The 23,705-nt window shown below is 41.9% G+C and overlaps 3 protein-coding genes across 7 annotated transcripts in view; 2 read left to right on the forward strand and 1 right to left on the reverse strand.

Annotated features, from left to right (window-relative positions):
- Positions 1–2,436, forward strand: part of rabl6b (RAB, member RAS oncogene family-like 6b) — a 28,090-nt gene extending 25,654 nt beyond the window's left edge. For all 4 annotated transcript variants that reach the window (XM_046346892.1, XM_046346894.1, XM_046346893.1 and 1 more), the window contains 4 exons: positions 197–488; positions 752–956; positions 1,247–1,305; positions 1,388–2,436. In XM_046346892.1, coding sequence (XP_046202848.1) covers positions 197–488; positions 752–956; positions 1,247–1,305; positions 1,388–1,579 — 748 coding nt within the window. In that variant the 3' untranslated portion in view covers positions 1,580–2,436. The remainder of the gene's footprint in view (positions 1–196; positions 489–751; positions 957–1,246; positions 1,306–1,387) is intronic.
- Positions 2,437–3,546: 1,110 nt separating this feature from the next.
- si:ch211-102c2.4 (uncharacterized protein LOC568178 homolog) lies at positions 3,547–12,425 on the reverse strand. 2 transcript variants are annotated; one of them, XM_046346897.1, is made up of 5 exons: positions 12,288–12,425; positions 8,216–8,497; positions 4,431–4,514; positions 4,293–4,309; positions 3,547–4,186 (listed from the first exon to the last, which is right to left on the reverse strand). In XM_046346897.1, the coding sequence occupies exons 1-5, from the start codon at positions 12,322–12,324 to the stop codon at positions 4,106–4,108; spliced, it is 501 nt and encodes a 166-aa protein (XP_046202853.1). In that variant the 5' UTR covers positions 12,325–12,425; the 3' UTR covers positions 3,547–4,105. The 2 variants fall into 2 exon arrangements, with proteins under 2 accessions (XP_046202853.1, XP_046202854.1); XM_046346898.1 differs by having other exon boundaries at positions 4,431–4,521.
- Positions 12,426–15,407: 2,982 nt separating this feature from the next.
- imp4 (IMP U3 small nucleolar ribonucleoprotein 4) lies at positions 15,408–21,629 on the forward strand. The gene is given in 11 exon segments (XM_046346899.1): positions 15,408–15,493; positions 15,886–15,994; positions 16,134–16,217; positions 16,467–16,576; positions 16,771–16,903; positions 18,242–18,396; positions 18,502–18,547; positions 18,550–18,586; positions 18,729–18,802; positions 19,285–19,367; positions 19,369–21,629. Coding segments are annotated over 11 exon segments (930 nt in total). The 5' UTR covers positions 15,408–15,424; the 3' UTR covers positions 19,399–21,629.
- Positions 21,630–23,705: the final 2,076 nt, after the last annotated feature.

A 23,705-nucleotide genomic window follows, 5' to 3' on the forward strand; every position in this document is an offset into this window, starting at 1 on the left:
GGAGTAAACCATTTCAATTTAAGTAACTTTTGTTATATTTAGAATTATATAAGCTCTTATCTATTTCTTTGTTTTTCTTGTCATCTGTTTATAGATGTTTATAAACTAATTTCTATTGTATACATTATTAGATGACTCTTGTCATCAAGAGTGAAACATTTCTGTATTTAAGTGATGTTTTTGTACTCTGTTTTAGACCGTGCACTGAGTCCATAATGCCCCGTGCCATGGAGCCTTTGGCACCTGCTGGCCAACTCTTGGAGAACACTGTCCCTCAGGTGGCTGAGCCCATCACCCTCACCCTAACCTCTGCACCTGCAGTAGCCCTGGAGCAGCCAGGCCTACCCAGAGGGAAAAAGGGAGGAACCCCTGGGGTGGACTCAGACTCTGACCCAGGGGCACCTGTTGCTGAGCAGATGCTCTCCTTCGTGATGGATGATCTTGACTTTGAGTCTGAGGAGGAGGCAGTCATCCAGAAGATAACTAAGGTGGCTAGGTCAAAAGCATGTTATTTAGAGTTGTAGGTTACAAGTCATCATAGTTAGATTGAGTAGTCAACCTATTGAAATGACTTTCCTCGTAAAATATGTAGTCCTGAATTTGTGAAATATCCAATACATTTTAGATAAATTATTTGATGGGCCTTTTTGGTTCGGATGCATACAATGCATACAATGTATATTAGCATTTGTAATAGTTTGTAATTTGTAATAGTTTGGACTTTATTATTTCCCTCTGCATCCATCCACAGGAGGTTTTCCCAGTCAGGGATGAAGTACTGTCTGATCTGGAGCTGTCAGATGATGACATCCCTCCAGCCACGCTGATCCCAGAGCCTCTGAAGCCCACACCGGTCCTGAAGCCCTCCTTTCAGAGCAATAATGAGACAGACCTGTTTGGCTTGGGCATTACGGAGGAAGCCACCAAAGCCAAGGACAGCAGTGAGGACCTAGAAGGCAAGTCCACTACCACAAATCTATAGAGAACAGGGACGTATTCATTAGTGCATACTGTATTTCAAAGTTTAGCAATGTAAAATGAAAACAATTGTTTGTTTTTGGACAAGAGTTTAGATAGTCCTTCTCTGTTTAAATCAGTTTTCTTCGGTTTGGCATCTAGTGAATACAACCAAGTGCCATATAATAGTATGCTAGCACATGAGAGAACTGTACCAAAGTATATCACATTATAAAACAAAATGACATTGTATTCATTAATTTCTCAAATTCTATTCATTGCTTTTCAGAGAAGGAAAGCAAACACTCCGAAAAAGAAAAGAAGAAAAAGAAGAAGAAAAGCAAAGAGGTAAGGGAGTGGATGACTTTTCATATGGCTGTCGTGTTTATACAGCATAGTAGACATACGTTTTAAAAACCTTTTTTCTTAGGAGGATGAGAAGAGCAGCAAGAAGAAGCATAAAAAGGACAAGAAAAAGGAGAAAGATGAGACCGGAACAGAAGATGACAAAGAGAGGAAAAAGAAGAAATCTCGGACCAAGAAAATGGATGACTTGGAGGATTTCTTGGCTGGAGGGGAGGGGTCAGCAAATAGAGAGGGCGGAGACTATGAAGAACTCTAGATCCCAAGTCATCCTTATTTTTGGACCTTGACCCTATAGAGATGCGGAACCCAAGTTGTCATTTGAAACTTGTTTGGTTCCTAGAACCAGATTAATTTGTGCACAAGCAGCATCCACAAGCCATACCCATGGTTCATGGTCACCCATTCCCAGGCAAAAATCTAGACTCCGCTGGGGCTGTATGATGTGTTAATATTATTTCCCATGAGCACTATCACACATTGTCTTTGAATGTGAAGAGAAACTAGGTAGAAGATACAATCTTGTTACCGTTGAGGAGAAACAGGAAGGAGATGACTGACACACACTGTGGTGTGATACAAACTATATGATCACTACAGGGTATGATAATTAGTAGAGCCACTAAGGAAAGATTTGACTTTTTTTTATTTTCAGACGTTTAACTTAAAATGTGTGTTTGTTTACTATTTTATTTTAACTTTTTAAATGATGCTCTCCTGAAGTGAACCACTCCAAATGGGCTTGGCAGGGCTAACGTTTTTGTCTGAATGTCCTCTATTTGGTGTTAAGAATTGCTTGAGAGCATATTCCTGTAAAGTGATGGTTGCTTGACAGTGTTGATATTACATAGTGGAGGATATGCATGCTTGATGGTCATATTTCACATATTGAAGATTTCTCTCTTACTTTGATCCACTGGTTTTGTTTCTCCGACTCAGTGATGTAATGGTTGTTGAAAGTTTTGCTACTTTAATTGACTTTCTATTTTTGACAATGTACTATCTCACTCCATTTGATAATTTACTCCCCTCCACTCCCACAATGCACCATTTTACAGTGACTGTAGTTTTCAGTTTGTCTGCATCCCTATATATATATATATATATATATATATATATATATATATATAAATAAAAGGAATAGGGTGCTATTTGGGATGTAGCCTTTGTCACCTTTTCTACCGCCTCAGTACATATTTCAGTGTGTTTTAATTAGATGCCTTAAAAGGAAGTGACATACAACACACGTACATGTCTGCAATCCTTATCAGCCATGTGTCAAGTGTTCTTACGGGAAGTCAAGGCTGTAATGCATCAGAACTGACAGGTTGTAGCTTCAGACAGATGTGATATGTCTGGTGCCTTCTATTGGTGAACTGTAATGTTATGTCACTCTGAAATGGATCATGTACTGTCTTTTTTTGTTTGTTGCAGAAGCCAGTACCAACATCTTGGCAGCACACTACACAATATATGTAAACATTTGCTTTTAGATAATAATCTTGATTTATGTTGTTAAGGGACTCATACCAGTTTAGAAATGAATGATTGCTAAAGTCATAAACTGCTTACACAATAAGGTAACTTCAATAATGAACTGCTAGTGTATATATATATATTCTTTCTCAATCTTTTGCTACATTCCAAGGCTCCTACTGTTCTTGTGTTAACTTTACATAATCGTTATCATTTCTGTCTCATGAGGTTCCATGAACTTTACCTGTGCTTCAGATGTCCATTTGAAATACAATTACTTGCAATAGCTGTAGTTCTTGGAGATATTTCAATGGCAGCCTACTAACATTGAAATGCAGCTATTTTTGGACTGAAACCTGTCGACAACTATAGTGCTTCATCAATACGACTCTCATCTACGGTATTTATTTATCGTGGTCATATTTTCCTGACGAGGAAATACAAATGGGATTGATTAATGCGTACGATGTGGTTGATTGTCATCTGGTTTGACTTAAACATATGGTTTATATTGTCCGCTCCCAATGTGTACATATGTCCCATGTGTTAGTGTGCTAAAGCAGGTTGACTAGTTGCATCACCAAAATTAGTATGTAATTGCTTCACTGCAGATGAAAGCAGTCATTGCAATCTGTTTACATTGCAACGATACCATGCTATTCTGTAATGATGACAGACACCCATCAATTTCATTAAAAGCAGCATGAATTCATATCAGACAAGGAAATAAATGCAGGTGGTATTCGGGAATGATATACAGTACATGAAGCTTTTATTTCGACAATGTTACAAGGTGTGTTTATTAACTGACAATTAACTTGACGAGACTTTTAGATGTATTATATACTTGTCACGTTAGATTACATTTGTTGGTTTAAAATGTCAAAATGTTTTTTTCAAAATATGAAACTATGCATTAATCTAAAGTACTGCTGCAATGTCTGTCTATAGTTGTCATTCAATGGGTGGTTCATGAGGCAAAAATAATGCTAAGAGCAAATTTCCAATTGGCGCATGAGGCTTATGTTGTACAATAAGAAAATAATGTATAGAAAGGTCGATTTGATATTTATTTTCATCCCATGAAATGTTTCCATATTTTCACTGGATGTGAACCTGTGTTTGGCTCGTCCTAATAAATGCAAACGTATTTCTTCACAGATGGCATTTACCTTTTTTTTCCATTATGAAAATCGTGAAAGCTACGACAAACTATTGGTAAGCTGTAATGGCCGTCTCGTTTTGTAGCATAGAATTGAAAGCCCCTTTAGCATTTGGTGTGTCCTTTGGCAATGTCCATCATTCCAGCTCAGTTCTCTTCTTCAGTATGTGGATTATTTTGTGCCAGATCTGAGATCATAGTGATGTTCATGTATACTCCCATCTCCTTCTGAATTAAGAAATACCAGGTGTATGTTATAGCTGTTGAATAACAGTAGCTACATGGCAATTGCTATTCCGTTTCAGGAATTAAATGTTTTAATGTCATACTTTACCTTGTTTTGGTCTTTTCCTGTTGTTTGGAGAGAAAGCGTTGAAGTTAGTTACTTAAAATGTTATGGACCAGTATTTGTCAATGGAAGAGCAGTACTTTATGGATGCATTTGGGCTCATTGGAGGTTGTAAGGACTTACTTTTTAAGTAACAGTAAGAAAAGATGATCGCCATGGGGAGCAGAGGCATCAGAATCCAGCGAAGAATGTCCCAAACGTAGGAACCTGAGGCCGACGCGAGTAGAGGAGATACAAATTAAGTCAAAAGTTCTCTACAGTGCATTCGGAAAGTATTCAGACCACATGACCCTTTTTCCACATTTTGTTACGTTACAGACTTATTCCAAAAATTGATTAAATAAAACATTTTCCTCATCAAAGTGAAAACAGGTTTTTAGAAATGTTTGCTAATTTATTAAAAATTAAAAGTATTCAGACCCTTTGCTATGACACTCGAAATTGAGCTCAGGTGCATCCGTTTTCCATTGATCATCCTTACATTTACATTTAACATTTAAGTCATTTAGCAGACGCTCTTATCCAGAGCGACTTACAAATTGGTGCATTCACCTTATGACATCCAGTGGAACAACCACTTTACAATAGTGCATCTAAATATTTTAAGGGGGGTGAGAAGGATTACTTTATCCTATCCTAGGTATTCCTTAAAGAGGTGGGGTTTCAGGTGTCTCCGGAAGGTGGTGATTGACTCCACTGTCCTGGCGTCGTGAGGGAGTTTGTTCCACCATTGGGGAGCCAGAGCAGCGAACAGTTTTGACTGGGCTGAGCGGGAACTGTACTTCCTCAGTGGTAGGGAGGCGAGCAGGCCAGAGGTGGATGAACGCAGTGCCCTTATTTGGGTGTAGGGCCTGATCAGAGCCTGGAGGTACTGAGGTGCCGTTCCCCTCACAGCTCCGTAGGCAAGCACCATGGTCTTGTAGCGGATGCGAGCTTCAACTGGAAGCCAGTGGAGAGAGCGGAGGAGCGGGGTGACGTGAGAGAACTTGGAAAGGTTGAACACTAGACGGGCTGCGGCGTTCTGGATGAGTTGTAGGGGTTTAATGGCACAGGCAGGGAGCCCAGCCAACAGCGAGTTGCAGTAATCCAGACGGGAGATGACAAGTGCCTGGATTAGGACCTGCGCCGCTTCCTGTGTGAGGCAGGGTCGTACTCTGCGGATGTTGTAGAGCATGAACCTACAGGAACGGGCCACCGCCTTGATGTTAGTTGAGAACGACAGGGTGTTGTCCAGGATCACGCCAAGGTTCTTAGCGCTCGGGGAGGAGGACACAATGGAGTTGTCAACCGTGATGGCGAGATCATGGAACGGGCAATCCTTCCCCGGGAGGAAGAGCAGCTCCGTCTTGCCGAAGTTCAGCTTGAGGTGGTTATCCGTCATCCACACTGATATATCTGCCAGACATGCAGAGATGCGATTCGCCACCTGGTCATCAGAAGGGGGAAAGGAGAAGATTAATTGTGTGTCGTCTGCATAGCAATGATAGGAGAGACCATGTGAGGTTATGACAGAGCCAAGTGACTTGGTGTATAGCGAGAATAGGAGCGGGCCTAGAACAGAGCCCTGGGGGACACCAGTGGTGAGAGCGCGTGGTGAGGAGACAGATTCTCGCCACGCCACCTGGTAGGAGCGACCTGTCAGGTAGGACGCAATCCAAGCGTGGGCCGCGCCGGAGATGCCCAACTCGGAGAGGGTGGAGAGGAGGATCTGATGGTTCACAGTATCGAAGGCAGCCGATAGGTCTAGAAGGATGAGAGCAGAGGAGAGAGAGTTAGCTTTAGCGGTGCGGAGCGCCTCCGTGATACAGAGAAGAGCAGTCTCAGTTGAATGACTAGTCTTGAAACCTGACTGATTTGGATCAAGAAGGTCATTCTGAGAGAGATAGCGGGAGAGCTGACCAAGGACGGCACGTTCAAGAGTTTTGGAGAGAAAACTTCTACAGTGCTGCTATTCGGTAGACGGTGGACGTTTGCTAGCTGGCTAGCTGCTGGGCAGATAGCAGTGTAGACTACGTTAGGACGACGAAATACGAAGTTGCAATAGAAGTGCTGACTGTTTCACTTTGTTGTCCTCTTTCTTTTCCTTTTTCTTCTGTCCTTCTTTTGTCCTTATTTTGTCTTCCTTTCTTCTGTTAACTAGATATTTTTGTTGTTATTCTTTGTAAGCTAGCTAGCTTCTTCCAGGAGAGTCCCTAGCAACTGCTTAGCAACAAGTAAACAATTCTGCTAGCAATTCAGCTAGCTAAGATAACTGTACAATTTTATGAAAAATAGTTAATTTTTCAAAAGCCTGTCTTTTTTGGTTTGTTCCTTGTTTTGTCTTCTATTGAGTCTTGCAGTTTTCTCTTGATTTTTTCGATGTACTTCACTCTAAAAAAACATTTAAATCTCAATATATACAGGAGCTCATTTGTCAGCAGCTGCTCAATTTATAACTCCGGAACATCCTTGAGATGTTTTCAACTTCATTGGAGTCCACCTGTGGTAAATTACATTGATTGGACATGATTTGGAAAGGCACACACCTGTCTATATAAAGGTCCCACAGTTGACAGTGCAAGTCCTAGCAAAAACCAAGCCATGAGGTCGAAGGAATTATCCGTACAGCTCCGAGACAGTATTGTGTCGAGCCACAGATCTGAGGAAGGGTACTAAACAATGTCTGCAGCATTGAAGGTCCCCAAGAACACAGTGGCCTCCATCACTCTTAAATGGAAGAAGTTAGGAACCACCCAGACTCTTCCTAAAGCTGGCCGCCCAGCCAATAGGGGGAGAAGGGCCTTGTTCAGAGAGGTGACCAAGAACCCGATGGTCACTCTGACAGACCTCCAGAGTTCCTCTGTGGAGATGGGAGAAACTTCCAGAAGGACAACCATATATGCAGCACTCCACCAATCGGGCCTTTATGGTAGAGTGGCCAGACGGAAGCCACTCCTCAGTAAAAGGCACATGACAGCCCGCTTGGTGTTTGCCAAAAGACACCTAAAGGACCCAAGACACCTAGAGAAACAAGATTATCTGGTCTGATGAAACCAAGATTGAACTCTTTGGCCTGAATGCCAAGTGCCACGTCTGGAGGAAACCTGGCACCATCCCTACGGTGAAGCATGGTGGTGGCAGCATAATGCTGTGGGGATGTTTTTTAGCGGTAGGGACTGGGAGACTAGTCAGGATCAAGGGAAAAATGAACGGAGCGATGAACACCTGCTCCAGAGCACTCAGGACCTCAAACTGGGCAACGGTTCACCTTCCAACAGGACAATGACCCTAAGCGCACAGCCAAGTCATCTCAGGAGTGGCTACGGAACAGGTCTCTGAATGTCCTTGAGTGGCCCAGCCAGAGCCCGGACTTGAACCCGCTCGAACATCTCTGGAGAGACCTGAAAATAGCTGTGCAGCGATGCTCCTCATCCAACCTGACAGAGCTGGAGAGGATCTTCAAATAAGAATGTGAGAAACTCTTGTGGCATCATACCCAAGAAGACTCAAGGCTGTAATCGCTGCCCAATGTGCTTCAACAAAGTACTGACTAAAGGCTCTGAATACTTATTTAAATGTGATATTTCTGTTTTTTTTATTTAATACATTTTCAAAAATTTAGAAACCTGGTTTTGCTTTGTCATTATGGGGTATTGTGTTGATTGGTGAAAGAAAAAATGTGGAAAAAGTCAAAGGGTCTGAATACTTAGAAAAATCAGAGAGGACCATTTACAGCTGAGCACATGTAATCCAAGACCTTGTGATGGACTGAGGTTGGATAGCAATTAAGCTAGCAGGCCTATCAGTGTCGGTACCTGAGGCTACATTTCAGGGTTCTCGCTTCTTCACTCATGGTTACTTTGACTTACATCAAGACATCATCTGGCGATGTCTGTCTGTGCACAGTCAAGGACAAGGATCACACTTACTGCTGTAGAAGTACTCCTCAGCCAGTTTGATGATGGTTTTATTGCTGCTCAGCACACCGCACCAATACATTCCCTCTCCCTGGGCCAGGCCCAGGACATCCACAATGAAGGAGTCAACACCCTGAGTCACCTTCAGCCTTCCTGCATCCAAAGACTGGCTCTCCCTGCTGAAGCTGAAGCCTGAACAGCACTGTGGGGACGTCTCCTTACACCACACCCTGGGGAGGTCCTCGTCCTTTAGATCATAAGGACAGGTCAGTCTCTGCACACCATCACATATGCCTGTGAAATATAATTATAGATGAATATTACAAAACTTAGACTCATATTAGAAAAATCTGAATACCTACACTCCCCTCCGTGTGTACTGTATTTGGACAGTGAAGCTAAAATAATACATTTGTCTCTATACTCCAGCATTTTGGATTTTTGATTAAATGTTTCATTTGAAGTGACAGTAAAGAATGTCATCTTTCATTTTAGGGTATTTTTATACGTGTATTTTTGACCATTAAGAGATGAAAACACTATCTAGTCCACCCATGCGAAGACAAAATTAATGTATAGTGTATTAAAGTAGTTAAAAGTGTAGTATTTGTTCCAATATCCTAGCACACAATGACTACATCAAGCTTGTGACTCAACACACTCATTGGATGCATTTGCAGTGTGTTTTGGTTGTGTTTCTTATATTTTTCTTGTCCAATAGGAAATTAATGGTAAATAATGACTTGAGAAATTATATTTCTGGGAGTAGATAAGGTGTTTCTAAATAGTTTTAAGTTAATCCTGATAATGCCACGATTGAGGAAAATCATGAATAAATCATGATTATTGATAAAGTTAGAGGGGTAAATCAATTTGAATTCAATCACTTTTTGACAGCAACCCTTTTTGTTTTGAATGAAACCTTCCATATATATATACATGTATGTATATGTGTGTAACCGTTATTTAACTAGGCAAGTCAGTTAAAAGCTAATTCTTATTTACAATGACGGCCTACCCCAGCCAAACCCTAACCCGGACAATGCTGGGCCAATTGTGCGCCGCCCTATGGGACTCCCAATCACGGCCAGTTGTGATACAGTCTAGAATCATACCAGGGTCTGTAGTGACGCTTCTAGCACTGAGATGCAGTGCTTTAGACCACTGCGCCACTCGGGAGCCCGAATGCAAGGTGCCATATTTGTCCATTTATAGAAGTGTTTGGAAAGTCGACTTGAATACCAAAACATTTTTGGACCAGAATTTTTTTACCTGAATGCCAAAACATTCAAGAGATAAAGGTGCTCAAAATGTACATATTTTCCATACCTCACCATACCATGAGACATCCATGTTTTCATCACTGGAAATGACAAACCGTTGAGATTTATATACTTTAAAAGATTTCAAACAAGGTTGTCACACTAATTTAATGATTTATTTAAAGTTTTTTTAATAGAAAATGATTTAAAATGCATAAATTCCACATCAACATATACATATTCGCATATGTTGTAGCTTAGACCCAATTTTATATTATCGTAGGTTTTTGTATTGTGTCTGCCATCGGTTGAGACACAACATGCTTTTGAATACAGAGTGGGTGTCCTTTCAATCGTAGAAATAGCTGGTAAGGTAATAGCTTGACCACTATTAGTGAATTTGTCCAAATACTTGTGACATATGAAACATTTGATCTCAAATCCAAAATTCTGGAGTGTAGGGCAACATTTGAAAATGTTACTTCACTGTCCAAATACATACAGAGGGGAGTGTATATGATATGTTGATGAAAGAATTCCACTGACCAACCTAAACGTTACATACAATACATGACCAAGAGTATATGGATAACTGCTCGTCGAACATCTCATTCTAAAATCATGGACATTCATATGGAGTTGGTCCCCCCTTTACTGCAATATAACAGCCTCCACTCTTCTGGGAAGGCTTTACACTAGATGTTGGAACATTGTAGCGGGGACTTGCTTCCATTCAGCCACAAGTGCATTAGTGAGGTTGGGCAATTAGGCCTGGCTCGCAGTCGGCACTCCAATTCAACCTAAGTTGTTAGATGGGGTTGAGGTCAGGGCTCTGTGCAGGCTAGTCAAGTTCTTCCACACTGATCTCGACAAACCATTTCTGTATGGGCCTTGCCTTGTGCATGGGGCATTGTCATGCTGAAACAGGACATGGCCTTCACCAAACTGTTGCCACAAAGTTGGAAGCACAGATTCGTCTAGAATGTCATTGTATGCTGTAGCGTTAATATTTCCCTTCACTGCAACTAAGGGGCCTAGCCCAAACCATGAAGAACAGCCCCCGACCATTATTCCATATCCACCAAACTTTACAGTTATCACTATGCATTCGGCGCAGATAGCGTTCTCCTGGCATCTGCCAAACCCAAATTCGTCTGTCTGACTGCCAGATGGTGAAGCGTGATTCATCACTCCAGAGAACGTGTTTCCACTGCTTCAGAGTCCAATGGTGGCGAGCTTTACACCACTGTAGCCGACGCATGGCATTGCGCATGGTGATCTTAGGCTTGTGTGCGGCTGCTCAGCCATGGAAACCCATTTCATGAAGCTCCCGACAAACATCTTTTATGCTGATGTTGCTGCCAGAGGCAGTTTGGAACTCGGGAGTGAGTGCACTTCAGCACATGGTGGTCCTGTTCTGTGAGCTTGTGTGGCCTACCACTTTGTGGCTGAGCCGATGTTGCTCCTAGTCATTTCCACTTCACAATAACAGCACTTACAGTGGACCAGGGCAGCTCTAGTAGGGAATGTTGGAAAGTATGTTGGATATATGTTGGAAAGGTGGCATTCTATGACAGTGCCATATTGAAAGTCACTGAGCTCTTCAGTAAGGCCATTATTCTGCCAATGTTTGTCTATGGAGATTTTATACACCTGTCAGCGATGGGTGTGGCTGATATACCCAAAGCCACTAATTTGAAGGGTTGTCCACATACTTTTGTATATATAGTGAATCTAACAAGACAAAAGTTCCCAGAAAAGTTTTTAATTTCCTGTCTCAAATTTCACAACCAACCATGTAGAATGTGTCAAGCGCAGAGGATTTTTTTGTACAATGTACAATGTTGTTATTCAGCTCAAATTGTTTCATGAAGTAAAATATTGAATCGTTCTTTGAATCATTTGGAGTAAATTACACTGACAATTTAATCTGATTTTCTCATCTCCATTTTGCGGTGGTGGAAAAAGTACCCAATTGTCATACTTGAGTAAAAGTAAAGATACCTTAAGAGAAAATGACTCAAGTAAATCATATTTACCCAGTAAAACCCTACTTGAGTAAGTCTAAAAGTATTTGGTTTTAAATATACTTAAGTATCAAAAGTATAAATCATTTCAAATTCCTTATATTGAGCAAACCAGACCGCACCATGTTCTTGTTTTTTTTAATTTACGGATAGCCAAGGGCATGCTGCAACCCTCAGACATAATTTACAAATGAAGCATGTATTTAGTGAGTCAGCCAGGTCAGAGGCAGTAGGGATAACCAGCGATGTTCTCTTGATAATTGTGTGAATTAGACCATTTTCCTATCCTGCTAAGCATTCAAAATTTAACTTTTGGGTGTCAGGGAAAATGTATGGAGTAAAAAGTACGTCATTTTCTTTAGGATTGTAGTGAAGTAAAAGTATAAAGTTGTAAAAAATATAAATAGTAATGTACAGATACCCCAAAAAACGACCTAAGTAGTACTTTCAAGTATTTTTACTTAAGTACTTTACATCACCACCATTTTGACAGATGAGTTGTAACAAACACTCACAAAGAATTGTGAATACTATGAAATGTATATATTATGAAATGTTTTGACTTGACTCATTCCATTATTGAAAATCAGTTCAGTCAAATCAATAATCCCTCCATAATCCATGTTTTTGTTGCTATGCCTTCATTTAGTTTACATTACTGAAAATGTCCATTTGAACTCCATCATTGGTCAGATTAAAGATGGCAATATGCAAAATAAATACATAGTCATAAGCTATTTACTATGAAGTGCAGGCAACATACAAATGTACATGGCACACAGATGTGGTCCTTACCAGCAAGCCAGAAAACCAATGTCGTCAGTAGAAGCATTTTTGTTGCTGAATGTTGCTGGAGTCAAAATATGAAGTAAAACACAGAAGAAAGTATGTCAGGCTCTGCTATGGAAGATGTCAGGAAATGGCCAACCACAGTAGTCTTGCCTAATATAGAGATAACTGTTTTTTCTTTTTTGCATAGTTAGGTTGACTTGTGATTTTTTTTTAAAGGCAAACAGCAAGGTTATTATACACTGAACAAAAATATAAACGCAACAATCCCTAATCTATGGATTTCACATGACTGTTGGTCACAGATTTTTTTATTTGTATTATTTCACCTTTTTTTAACCAGGTAGGCCAGTTGAGAACAAGTTCTCATTTACAACTGCGACCTGGCCAAGATGAAGCAAAGCAGTGCAATAAAAACAAAAACACAGAGTTACACATAAACAAATGTACAGTCAATAATACAATAGAAAAATATATGTACGGTGTGTGCAAATGCAGAAGAGTAGGGAGGTAAAGGCAATAAATCGGCTACAGAGCCGAAATTATTACATTTTAGCATTAACACTGGAGTGATAGATGTAAAGATGATGATGTGCAAGTAGAGATACTGGGGTGCAAAAGAGCAAGAGGATAAATAACAATATGGGGATGAGGTAGTTGGGTGTGCTATTTACAGATTGGCTGTGTACAGGTACAGTGATCAGTAAGCTAATTTGACAGCTGATGCTTAAAGTTATTGATGGAGATATGAGTCTCCAGCTTCAGTGATTTTTGCAATTCCAGTCATTGGCCGCAGAGAACTGGAAGGAAAGGCGGTCAAAATAAGTGTTGGCTTTGGGGATGACCAGTGAAATATACCTGCTGGAGTGCGTGCTATGTGGGGGTGTTGCTATGGTGACCAGTGAGCTGAGATAAGGTGGGGCTTAACTTAGCAAAGACTTATAAATTACCTGGAGCCAGTGGGTTTGGCAATGAATATGTAGTGAGGGCCAGCCAACGACAGCATACAGGTCACAGTGGTGGGTAGTTTATGGGGCTTTGGTGACAAAACGGATGGCACTGTGATGGACTACATCCAGTTTGCTGAGGAGAGTAGAGTATGTTGTAAATGACATTGCCAAAGTCAAGGATCGGTAGGATAGTCAGTTTTACGAGGGTATGTTTGGCAGCATGAGTGAAGGAGGCTTTGTTGCAAAATAGGAAGCCGTCTAACAAGACACCTAGGTATTTGTAGTTGTCCACATATTCTAAGTCAGAACCATCCAGAGTAGTGATGCTAGTAGGGCAGGCTGGTGCGGGCAACAATCGGTTGAAGAGCATGCATTTCGTGTTACTAGTATTTAAAAGCAGTTGGAGGCCAGGGAAGGAATGTTGTATGGCATTGAAGCTTGTTTGGAGGTTTGTTAACAGTGTGCAACGGAGGGCCAGATGTATGCAGAATGGTGTCGTCTGTGTAGAGGTCGATCAGAGCATCACCAGCAGCAAGAGCAACAGATAGATACAGAGAAAAGAGTTGGCCCGAGAATTGAACCCTGTGGCTCCCCCATAGAGACTGCCAGAGGTCCAGATAACATGCCTTCCGATTTGACACACTGAACTCTATCTGAGAAGTAGTTGGTGAACCAGGCAGTCATTTGAGAAACCAAGGCTATTGAGTCTGCCGATAAGAATGAGGTGACAGAATCGAAAGCCTTTGTCAGGTCGATGAAGACAGCTGCACAGTACTGTCTTTTATCGGTGGTGGTTATGATATCGTTTAGGATCTTGAGCGTGGCTGAGGTGCACCAGTGACCAGCTCGGAAACCAGATTGGTAGGGGGTAGCCAGGGGGAAAGCATGGCCAGCTGTCGAAAAATGCTTGTTGAAATGATTGATTGTCGTAGTTTTATTGGTGGTGACAGTGTTTCCTGGCCTCAGTGCAGTGGGCAGCTGGGAGGAGGTGCTCTTATTCTCCATGGACTTTACAGTGTCCCAAAACTTTGTGGAATTAGTGCTACGGAATGCAAATTTCTGTTTGAAAATGGTCACAGATACCATTAAAAAAAATAGGGTGTGGACCAGAAAAACAGTCAGTATATGGTGTGACCACCATTTGTCTCATGCAGCGTGACACATCTCTTTCACATAGAGTTGATCATGCTGTTGATTGTGGCTTGTGGAATGTTGTCCCACTCCTCTTCGATGGCTGTGTGAAGTTGTTGGATATTGGCAGAAACTGGAACACACTTTCGTACACGTCGATCCATAGCATCCCAAACATGGTCAATGGGTGTCTGGTGAGTATGCAGGCCACGAAAGAACTGGTATATTTTCAGCTTCCAGGAATTGTATATGGGGCTGTGGGATGTAAACAAATTTGTGCACCAAATTTGAGAGAAATAAGATTTTTGTGCATATGGAACATTTCTGGTATCTTATTTCAGCTCATGAAACATATTTTTGTTCAGTGTAGTTTTGTGTTTTTATATGAGGCTCTTTTTATATTACAAATTCACTTTAGTTTCATTTAGTTTTCAGACCCGATTTGCTAGTTTTTATTTCGTTTTAGTTCAAAATGTGGTTTTATAATAATAATAATATATGCCATTTAGCAGACGCTTTTATCCAAAGCGACTTACAGTCATGTGTGCATACATTCTACGTATGGGTAGTCCCGGGGATCGAACCCACTACCCTGGCGTTACAAGCGCCATGCTCTACCAACTGAGCTACAGAAGGACCACGCCTGCCTGCAGGTGTCGATAGTTTGCAGGTAGACATATTTGGTGAGCAACGAACGTATTTTGACATTATAACGCTTGCAGAGGTGGTGAATTGTCGGTTAAATTGTCGTTCTGTGCAGAGAGGTGGTGACGTCATATTCGTCGTCTCCTTAGCCCAGGTAAGTCACTGGTTCAGTACGCAGCCACACAGTTAGAAACATATGGCTTATTTAAAAAAATCTGAGATCTGGGAAAATAAAAAGAGCTAATGAATCAAATATGCAAATGTCAAATGCATTTTCCGTGTATGTTCATGGCTTGTACTTGGGACTTTTACATCGATAGCTCGTATTTGGGGCTTTTATTTTGAAACGTCTATCGTCCAATCTTCTTGCCAGTTTCGCACACTCCCATTGGATTTTGGCGTATCCAATGAAAAATAATGTTGCTGACTTCCTCGCAGTTGTCGGTGTGTGTGGTTGTGAGGGCGTGCAATCCAAGCAACAAAATGGTAACTTCATGGAGTATTTGTTTAGCTTTTCAAAACTTCGTATCAGCTTGAAGCATCTGATTATTTAGCTCCAGAGTGTTGTAAAGAAACAGATATTGTCAGGTTGCTGATCCAGGTTACCATGCTACATTATTAGCTAGTTTGCTAGCTAAATACTGCCAGATGGGCATGTTGGATTGATGTAATTCCGATTTCACTAGTACTGATCTTGGATTATAGAGTGGTCTTTCTGAGCAATTCTCATGTTTGATTATTCTCGTGTTTTTTTCCCCCTGCAATTCTTGTGTGTCCGATTACTATTCTGTATAATTTCTGAGCCATAATATACAGTACAATGCTGATAGTCAGCTTTCTACTGTTCATCATGGTGTGTTTCTTTCTGATGATTGTAGCTTCGTCGAGAAACGAGACTGAGACGGGGGTACCTGTATGGGAAGTCCCAAGAGGACAGGGTGCGGACGATTGAGGAGAAGAAACAGAAGCTGAAATCTGCTCTTGATGGTGAGGACTGTAATGTAATGGAGGAGATTGGTGGGGGGATGAACAATCTAAAAGACCTTGACACTTTTTAAAATGGCAGCGCTAACAAATGACAATTTGGGTACATGTAAATGTCATTGACTTTTGTTTTTCCCTACAGACAATCGTCTCATCCCTACTGAGGTTCGCAGAGAAGCTGTGCAGTTATAGAAATTGCTGGAGTATGATGATGAGGGAGCAGAAGGTTTGTTTCTGCACATCAACATTTAAATGACACCCCATTCCCTATATAGTGCACAACTGTTGACCACCGAGACACTAGGCTCCGGTCAAAAGTATTGAACTATATATTGTATAGGGTACCCTTGGGCCGCATCCTCAGTGTTGTCTTGTTTATGATGTTGACAACGCATCTCATGGAAAAGCAGCCTTACCACAGTTTCCCATAAAAAAAATGTGCAAACAGTGACTGAGAGATACTCTGTGCGTGCAGGTGTCAGCTCTCACATGGATGATGAGTATAAATGGGCTGGAGTGGAGGATCCGAAGGTCATGGTCACAACATCAAGAGACCCCAGCTCTCGACTCAAGATGTTTGTCAAGGTATGTTAATTTTATGTCTCAATTCTTATTCAATTTCTATCCTCTGCTCCACCTCTATAACAGAGCATATTGTAACCAGGAAAAAAATCATTCCCAAAGAAGGAGCTAACAGACAGTATAATAGATTATGTTTTAAACCAGTAATAATGACTCACCCTCAATTTTTGCTGACGTGCAATGTTTGCTATTGACAGGAGGTGAAGCTGATCTTCCCTGGGGCTCAGCGTATGAACAGGGGAGGTCATGAAATGAAAGCTCTAGTACAAGCCTGTAAAGCCAACAATGTTACAGACCTGGTCATCGTTCATAAGACTAGAGGACAGCCAAGTAAGCCCATCTAGGCGTATAACAATCTTTTTTTTTTAAAAATAAATTTGTATTTCTTTATTTCCACACAAGACAATACAAAACAATATGATCCGAGTTTAAAAGGCAAGTGAAACTTGCCTGCGCAGAAGTGGTTTAAAAAAAACGTAGGTTTTCAAAAGGGTCTTGGATGGTTGGAAGTGTTGGGCCAGAGGCCGAGAGGTCGCTGGTTTGGGTCCCTGCGTCGACTGGGTGGGCGATCTTTCGATGTGCCCTTGAGCTGGGTGCTTGACCATGATTGTTCCCGTGGGTTACTCTGGATGAGATTATTTGTTAAATGACTCAAATGTAATGTCTATGTTGAGGGACTTCACAACAGGTGGATTTTATGTTTTAAAATTCAATAATACTTTTTTAAAACTGAGGGGCTTGCAAAGCACCTCCCAATTTCAAATGTTTAATTAACCAACTATAATCATCTCAAACCATCTATTACCAACACCAAATGATTATAGCCATAGCCTGGTTCAAGTCTGTTTATGCTCTTTCTAACTCCATTGCTGTCATTGTCAACATGTTTGGCATGACAATTCTATAAGGACTTGATAAGAGAGCAGAAACAGAGACTGGCACCCAGGTTATCATATCCACGTGTAGCCGATGTGAAATGGCTAGCTAGTTAGCTGTGGTGCGCGCTAGTGGCGTTTCAATCAGTGACGTCACTTGCTCTGAGACCTTTAAGTAGTGGTTCCCCTTGCTCTGCAAGGGCCGCGGCTTTTGTGGAGCGATGGGTAACGATGCTTCGAGGGTGACTGTTGATGTGTGCAGAGCGTCCCTGGTTCGCGCCCAGGTCGGGGCGAGGGGACGGACGTAAAGTCTATACTGTTACACATGTACATTATATATGCATATACACATACACACTACCGGTCAGAAGTTTTAAAACACCTACTCATTCAAGGCTTTTTCTTTATTTGGACTATTTTCTACATTGTAGAATAATAGTGAAGACATAAACTGTGAAATAACACATATGCCAAGAGTGTGCAAAGATGTCAAAGGTGGATATTTGAAGAATCTCAAATATAAAAGATATTTTGATTTGTTACACTCTTTTTTTGGTTACTACATGATTCCATATGTGTTATTTCATAGTTGTGATGTCTTCACTATTATTCTGCAATGTAGAAAATAGTAAAAATAAAGAAAAACCCTTGAATGAGTAGGTGTTCTAAAACGTTTGACCTGTAGTGTATAGATTTTTTTTTTACAGGCTGGAATGCATCAAACCAAGTAAAAACACTGCATCAAGGGAACTTTAAAATGACTACTTTTATATTGCCTGTGTGAACTGTATAGATGGGCTTGTGGTGTGCCACCTACCTTTTGGACCAACTGCGTACTTCACTCTTTACAATGTGGTTATGAGACACGATGTGCCGGACATTGGAACCATGTCTGAAGCCTACCCCAACCTCATCTTTCACAACTTCTCCTCACGACTTGGCCAGAGGGTGAGAGACTTGGCATTTCACAATTCTCAATAAATGTTTACCCTGGTACTGTTAGTGCATCCAAAAGTTTCTGACACCGACTGTAAGTAAATCTCTCTTAATCAGGTTTCCAATATCCTCAAGTATTTGTTCCCAGTGCCTAAAGAGGACAGCAGACATTTGCCAACCAGGAGGATTTTATATCTTTCAGGTGAGTAGAGGGATGCTTTGAAAGAGCTATTTGCGAACATGTACCTAATCTTGGGCAGACAGGTTGACTGTAGACTCCTTCAGGTAGCGGAATGTAGTTACACATTCTTATTTACTTAAGTAAGGACCTATTTTTATTGCAGACATCACACTTACAAGAAAACGGACCACAGGAACGTTGAGTTGTTAGAAGTTGGGCCCAGATTTGAAATCAAATGTATGTATTCCCCAATGGTGGAACAAACTCCCTCACGACGCCAGGACAGCGGAGTCAATCACCACCTTCCGGAGACACCTGAAACCCCACCTCTTTAAGGAATACCTAGGATAGGATAAAGTAATCCTTCTCACCCCCCTTAAAATATTTAGATGCACTATTGTAAAGTGTTTGTTCCACTGAATGTCATAAGGTGAATGCACCAATTTGTAAGTCGCTCTGGATAAGAGCGTCTGCTAAATGACTTAAATGTAATGTAAAAAAATGTACAATGTTTTACCTTTCTCATCATAAGCAACACCATGTTTTTGAACAATGTGTAATTTTGGATTAATTGCAGTTTTACCTTTTCCTCCACTGCTCCCCCTATACATTTAGTGTTGTTTAAAAAATATATATATATCTTGTGTGTATTGAGAATGCATACGCAAAATTGTAGTTGTTATGTTATAATCTAGTGATAACTGTTTTTCTGTCTGTAGTGTACATGATCAAGCTTGGTACCCTAGAAAATGAGGCTACAGCGGACGTTGAATGGCGCCACCACTCATATACACACACTGCCAAAAAAGAGGAAGTTTCTCAGCATGGAGTAACATTAGCCACGTCTCAGTGTGCCCCTCTCAATTGACAGGCCATGGCCAAAGCAGCCTAACCACATAGTCTAATGTTGTGTTTTCAGTTTTACACACCATACCTCAGATTTGTATTTCATGGAAATATGGCATCAGACATTGAATAATTTCATTGAAACAGACTCTACCAGAGAAGTTATGTATACTACGATTTTCCTAACTCCAAATTTGACTATTTTCCATGAAATTAACAGAACTAAAGAAAACAATAGTCTTCATAACAAGGCTATTGTTGGCTTTGCTATATGTCTGATGTTTTAGTTATTTACCTATTTTCCAGGGGGCTACAAAAACACTCAATACTTTTTTTTTAAATGGCTAAAATGTAAAATTTTCCTTTATCAACCTCACAATATTATAGACGTAGAATTTTGTACTACATTTGCACTGTATCTGAGGTGAACAATATGACAAAATAAAAACAGTTCCTGGTTTTAACCTCGTTTTTTTCTTGCTCTTATGATACATACCACATTACTTGTTTGAATCATACAATTTCAATCATACATACAATCTGAACATTTGCCTTATCACAGGATGCGTTGGTGGTCGGTGCCGTTTGAGGATGTTTATTTTTTATGAGCATGGCCTTATTTCTATTACAGCATGTAGGATGACTGTCATTCATATTCCATTCACCCACTTCAATATAACAGGTTTAGGCTACTACATGATACTAGATTTTTCCCTATGCGGTTCCTTCAACCTAGCTTATGAATGAAAGTTTGCAACGTAGGTACACACCGATCTAATCATTAGTCCAACAGTTGCAAATGAGTTTTTATTGGACAAATTCAGATATGATTATCCCTGTTCCATTTGCTTCTGTTAAAGAAACATTTTTCAACAGAATTGGTGGAATGAATACACCCCTGATCAAACACAAACCGTTAACTCTCATAGCCACATAAACACCTCATTGTATACCTTCTTGCATCTACGCACTCTCCTCTTACCTTTTCCCTTCACTTGTGGACTAAAGTGCACAACACATCAGCTGTCCATGACCAGGCGATAAAAACCTTCCAAGCCAAACCTTCATATCATAAACGCTACACACAGCCTACATCGTTGTCACCATATTAGCTAAAGTAGTGTCAAGGTTAACATAGTTAATAGATATAGCGTTTTAGTAAACCCGCTACAATCATGCAGCACAGTGTACAGATAGTAAGCAGTTTAGCAGGAACACCGGTGGCAATACATTAGTAAAACCAAAAGCTTACATTGGAAGAGTTCCAATGTTGGATAGTCATAGCCAGCTAGCTAACATAGCGTCCCGCTGTTTGAGCCAGGTGTTTGAGTAGGCTAAATTATCCAGCTAAGTAAGTGAAAAACATTTTGAAATATAGCTCTCTCTCTTGCTCCTTCATTTTTTAAGTTATTCATTTGTTCAAAACTGTTCAACTATTGTCGTTGTCTTTGAGTCAGCTACTCAACACATGTTATGCACTGCAGTGCTAGCTAGCTGTAGCTTATACTTATGCTAGATTCATTTTAATCCTTTGATTGGGTGGACAACATGTCAGTTCATGTTGCAAGAGCTCTAATAGGTTGGAAGATATCCCCTGGAAGTTGTCATAATTACTGTGCAAGTCTATGGAAGCACCCAATACACTTGCAATCAGTCGATATAATCGACAACTATCATCAGAAATCAAACAATATGAATCAGACAGTGAGGCGCCGCCTGACCCACTAGTTGGTCAGAAGGTTCAATGTTCCATATCGTGGTGTAGATGTACTGTAGATCGAATTGCACTCAATAAATGTTCTTCCCTTCTATGGGTCATAATAGCCGGTTATCCCGGGGTAAAAACACTTTAAGAATCCATTACGTACCTTTGACGAAGGAAAAGGACATCAGAAGATCTTCTAGTTTCATTTACAGCACAATAAAAATGATCTTTACCGCCTACTCGGAAATTACGACATGGAACGTTGATTTTAACCTTCTGACCAACTAGTGGATCAGGTGGCGACCCACTGTCTGATTCATATCACGTGATTTCTACCAATATAGTTGTGTCCACCCTCCTACCAAGAAAAGACTTCCCAGGAAAGTTGATTGACAAAATCAACTCCCTTTCTGCATCCTTTGACTCTCTATGTCCCCTATCTTCCAGGCCGGCTCGGTCCTCCCCTCCCGCTCCGTGGCTTGACGACTCATTGCGAGCTCACAGAACAGGGCTCCGGGCAGCCGAGCGGAAATGGAGGAAAACTCGCCTCCCTGTGGACCTGGCATCCTTTCACTCCCTCCTCTCTACATTTTCCTCCTCTGTCTCTGCTGTTAAAGCCACTTTCTACCACTCTAAATTCCAAGCATCTGCCTCTAACCCTAGTAAGCTCTTTGCCACCTTCTCCTCCCTCCTGAATCCTCCTCCCCCTCCCCCCCCTCCTCCCTCTCTGCAGATGACTTCGTCAACCATTTTGAAAAGAAGGTCGACGACATCCGATCCTCGTTTGCTAAGTCAAACGACACCGCTGGTTCTGCTCGCACTGCCCTACCCTGTGCTCTGACCTCTTTCTCCCCTCTCTCTCCAGATGAAATCTCGCGTCTTGTGACGGCCGGCCGCCAAACAACCTGCCCGCTCGACCCTATCCCCTCCTCTCTTCTCCAGACCATTTCCGGAGACCTTCTCCCTTACCTCACCTCGCTCATCAACTTATCCCTGACCGCTGGCTACGTCCCTTCCGTCTTCAAGAGAGCGAGAGTTGCACCCCTTCTGAAAAAACCTACACTCGATCCCTCCGATGTCAACAACTACAGACCAGTATCCCTTCTTTCTTTTCTCTCCAAAACTCTTGAACGTGCCGTCCTTGGTCAGCTCTCCCGCTATCTCTCTCAGAATGACCTTCTTGATCCAAATCAGTCAGGTTTCAAGACTGGTCATTCAACTGAGACTGTTCTTCTCTGTATCACGGAGGCGCTCCGCACCGCTAAAGCTAACTCTCTCTCCTCTGCTCTCATCCTTCTAGACCTATCGGCTGCCTTCGATACTGTGATCCATCACATCCTCCTCTCCACCCTCTCCGAGTTGGGCATCTCCGGCGCGGCCCACGCTTGGATTGCGTCCTACCTGACAGGTCGCTCCTACCAGGTGGCGTGGCGAGAATCTGTCTCCTCACCACGCGCTCTCACCACTGGTGTCCCCCAGGGCTCTGTTCTAGGCCCTCTCCTATTCTCGCTATACACCAAGTCACTTGGCTCTGTCATAACCTCACATGGTCTCTCCTATCATTGCTATGCAGACGACACACAATTAATCTTCTCCTTTCCCCCTTCTGATGACCAGGTGGCGAATCGCATCTCTGCATGTCTGGCAGACATATCAGTGTGGATGACGGATCACCACCTCAAGCTGAACTTCGGCAAGACGGAGCTGCTCTTCCTCCCGGGGAAGGACTGCCCGTTCCATGATCTCGCCATCACGGTTGACAACTCCATTGTGTCCTCCTCCCAGAGCGCTAAGAACCTTGGCGTGATCCTGGACAACACCCTGTCGTTCTCAACTAACATCAAGGCGGTGGCCCGTTCCTGTAGGTTCATGCTCTACAATATCCGCAGAGTACGACCCTGCCTCACACAGGAAGCGGCGCAGGTCCTAATCCAGGCACTTGTCATCTCCCGTCTGGATTATTGCAACTCGCTGTTGGCTGGGCTCCCTGCCTGTGCCATTAAACCCCTACAACTCATCCAGAACGCTGCAGCCCGTCTAGTGTTCAACCTTCCCAAGTTCTCTCACGTCACCCCGCTCCTCCGCTCTCTCCACTGGCTTCCAGTTGAAGCTCGCATCCACTACAAGACCATGGTGCTTGCCTACGGAGCTGTGAGGGGAACGGCACCTCAGTACCTCCAGGCTCTGATCAGGCCCTACACCCAAATAAGGGCACTGCGTTCATCCACCTCTGGCCTGCTCGCCTCCCTACCACTGAGGAAGTACAGTTCCCGCTCAGCCCAGTCAAAACTGTTCGCTGCTCTGGCTCCCCAATGGTGGAACAAACTCCCTCACGACGCCAGGACAGCGGAGTCAATCACCACCTTCCGGAGACACCTGAAACCCCACCTCTTTAAGGAATACCTAGGATAGGATAAAGTAATCCTTCTCACCCCCCCCCTTAAAATATTTAGATGCACTATTGTAAAGTGGCTGTTCCACTGGATGTCATAAGGTGAATGCACCAATTTGTAAGTCACTCTGGATAAGAGCGACTGCTAAATGACTTAAATGTAAATGTAATTTTCTGATGATTGTTCTCAATTATAT

Source organism: Oncorhynchus gorbuscha, linkage group LG04 (assembly GCF_021184085.1).
Source record: "Oncorhynchus gorbuscha isolate QuinsamMale2020 ecotype Even-year linkage group LG04, OgorEven_v1.0, whole genome shotgun sequence".
NCBI classification, from domain to species: domain Eukaryota; kingdom Metazoa; phylum Chordata; class Actinopteri; order Salmoniformes; family Salmonidae; genus Oncorhynchus; species Oncorhynchus gorbuscha.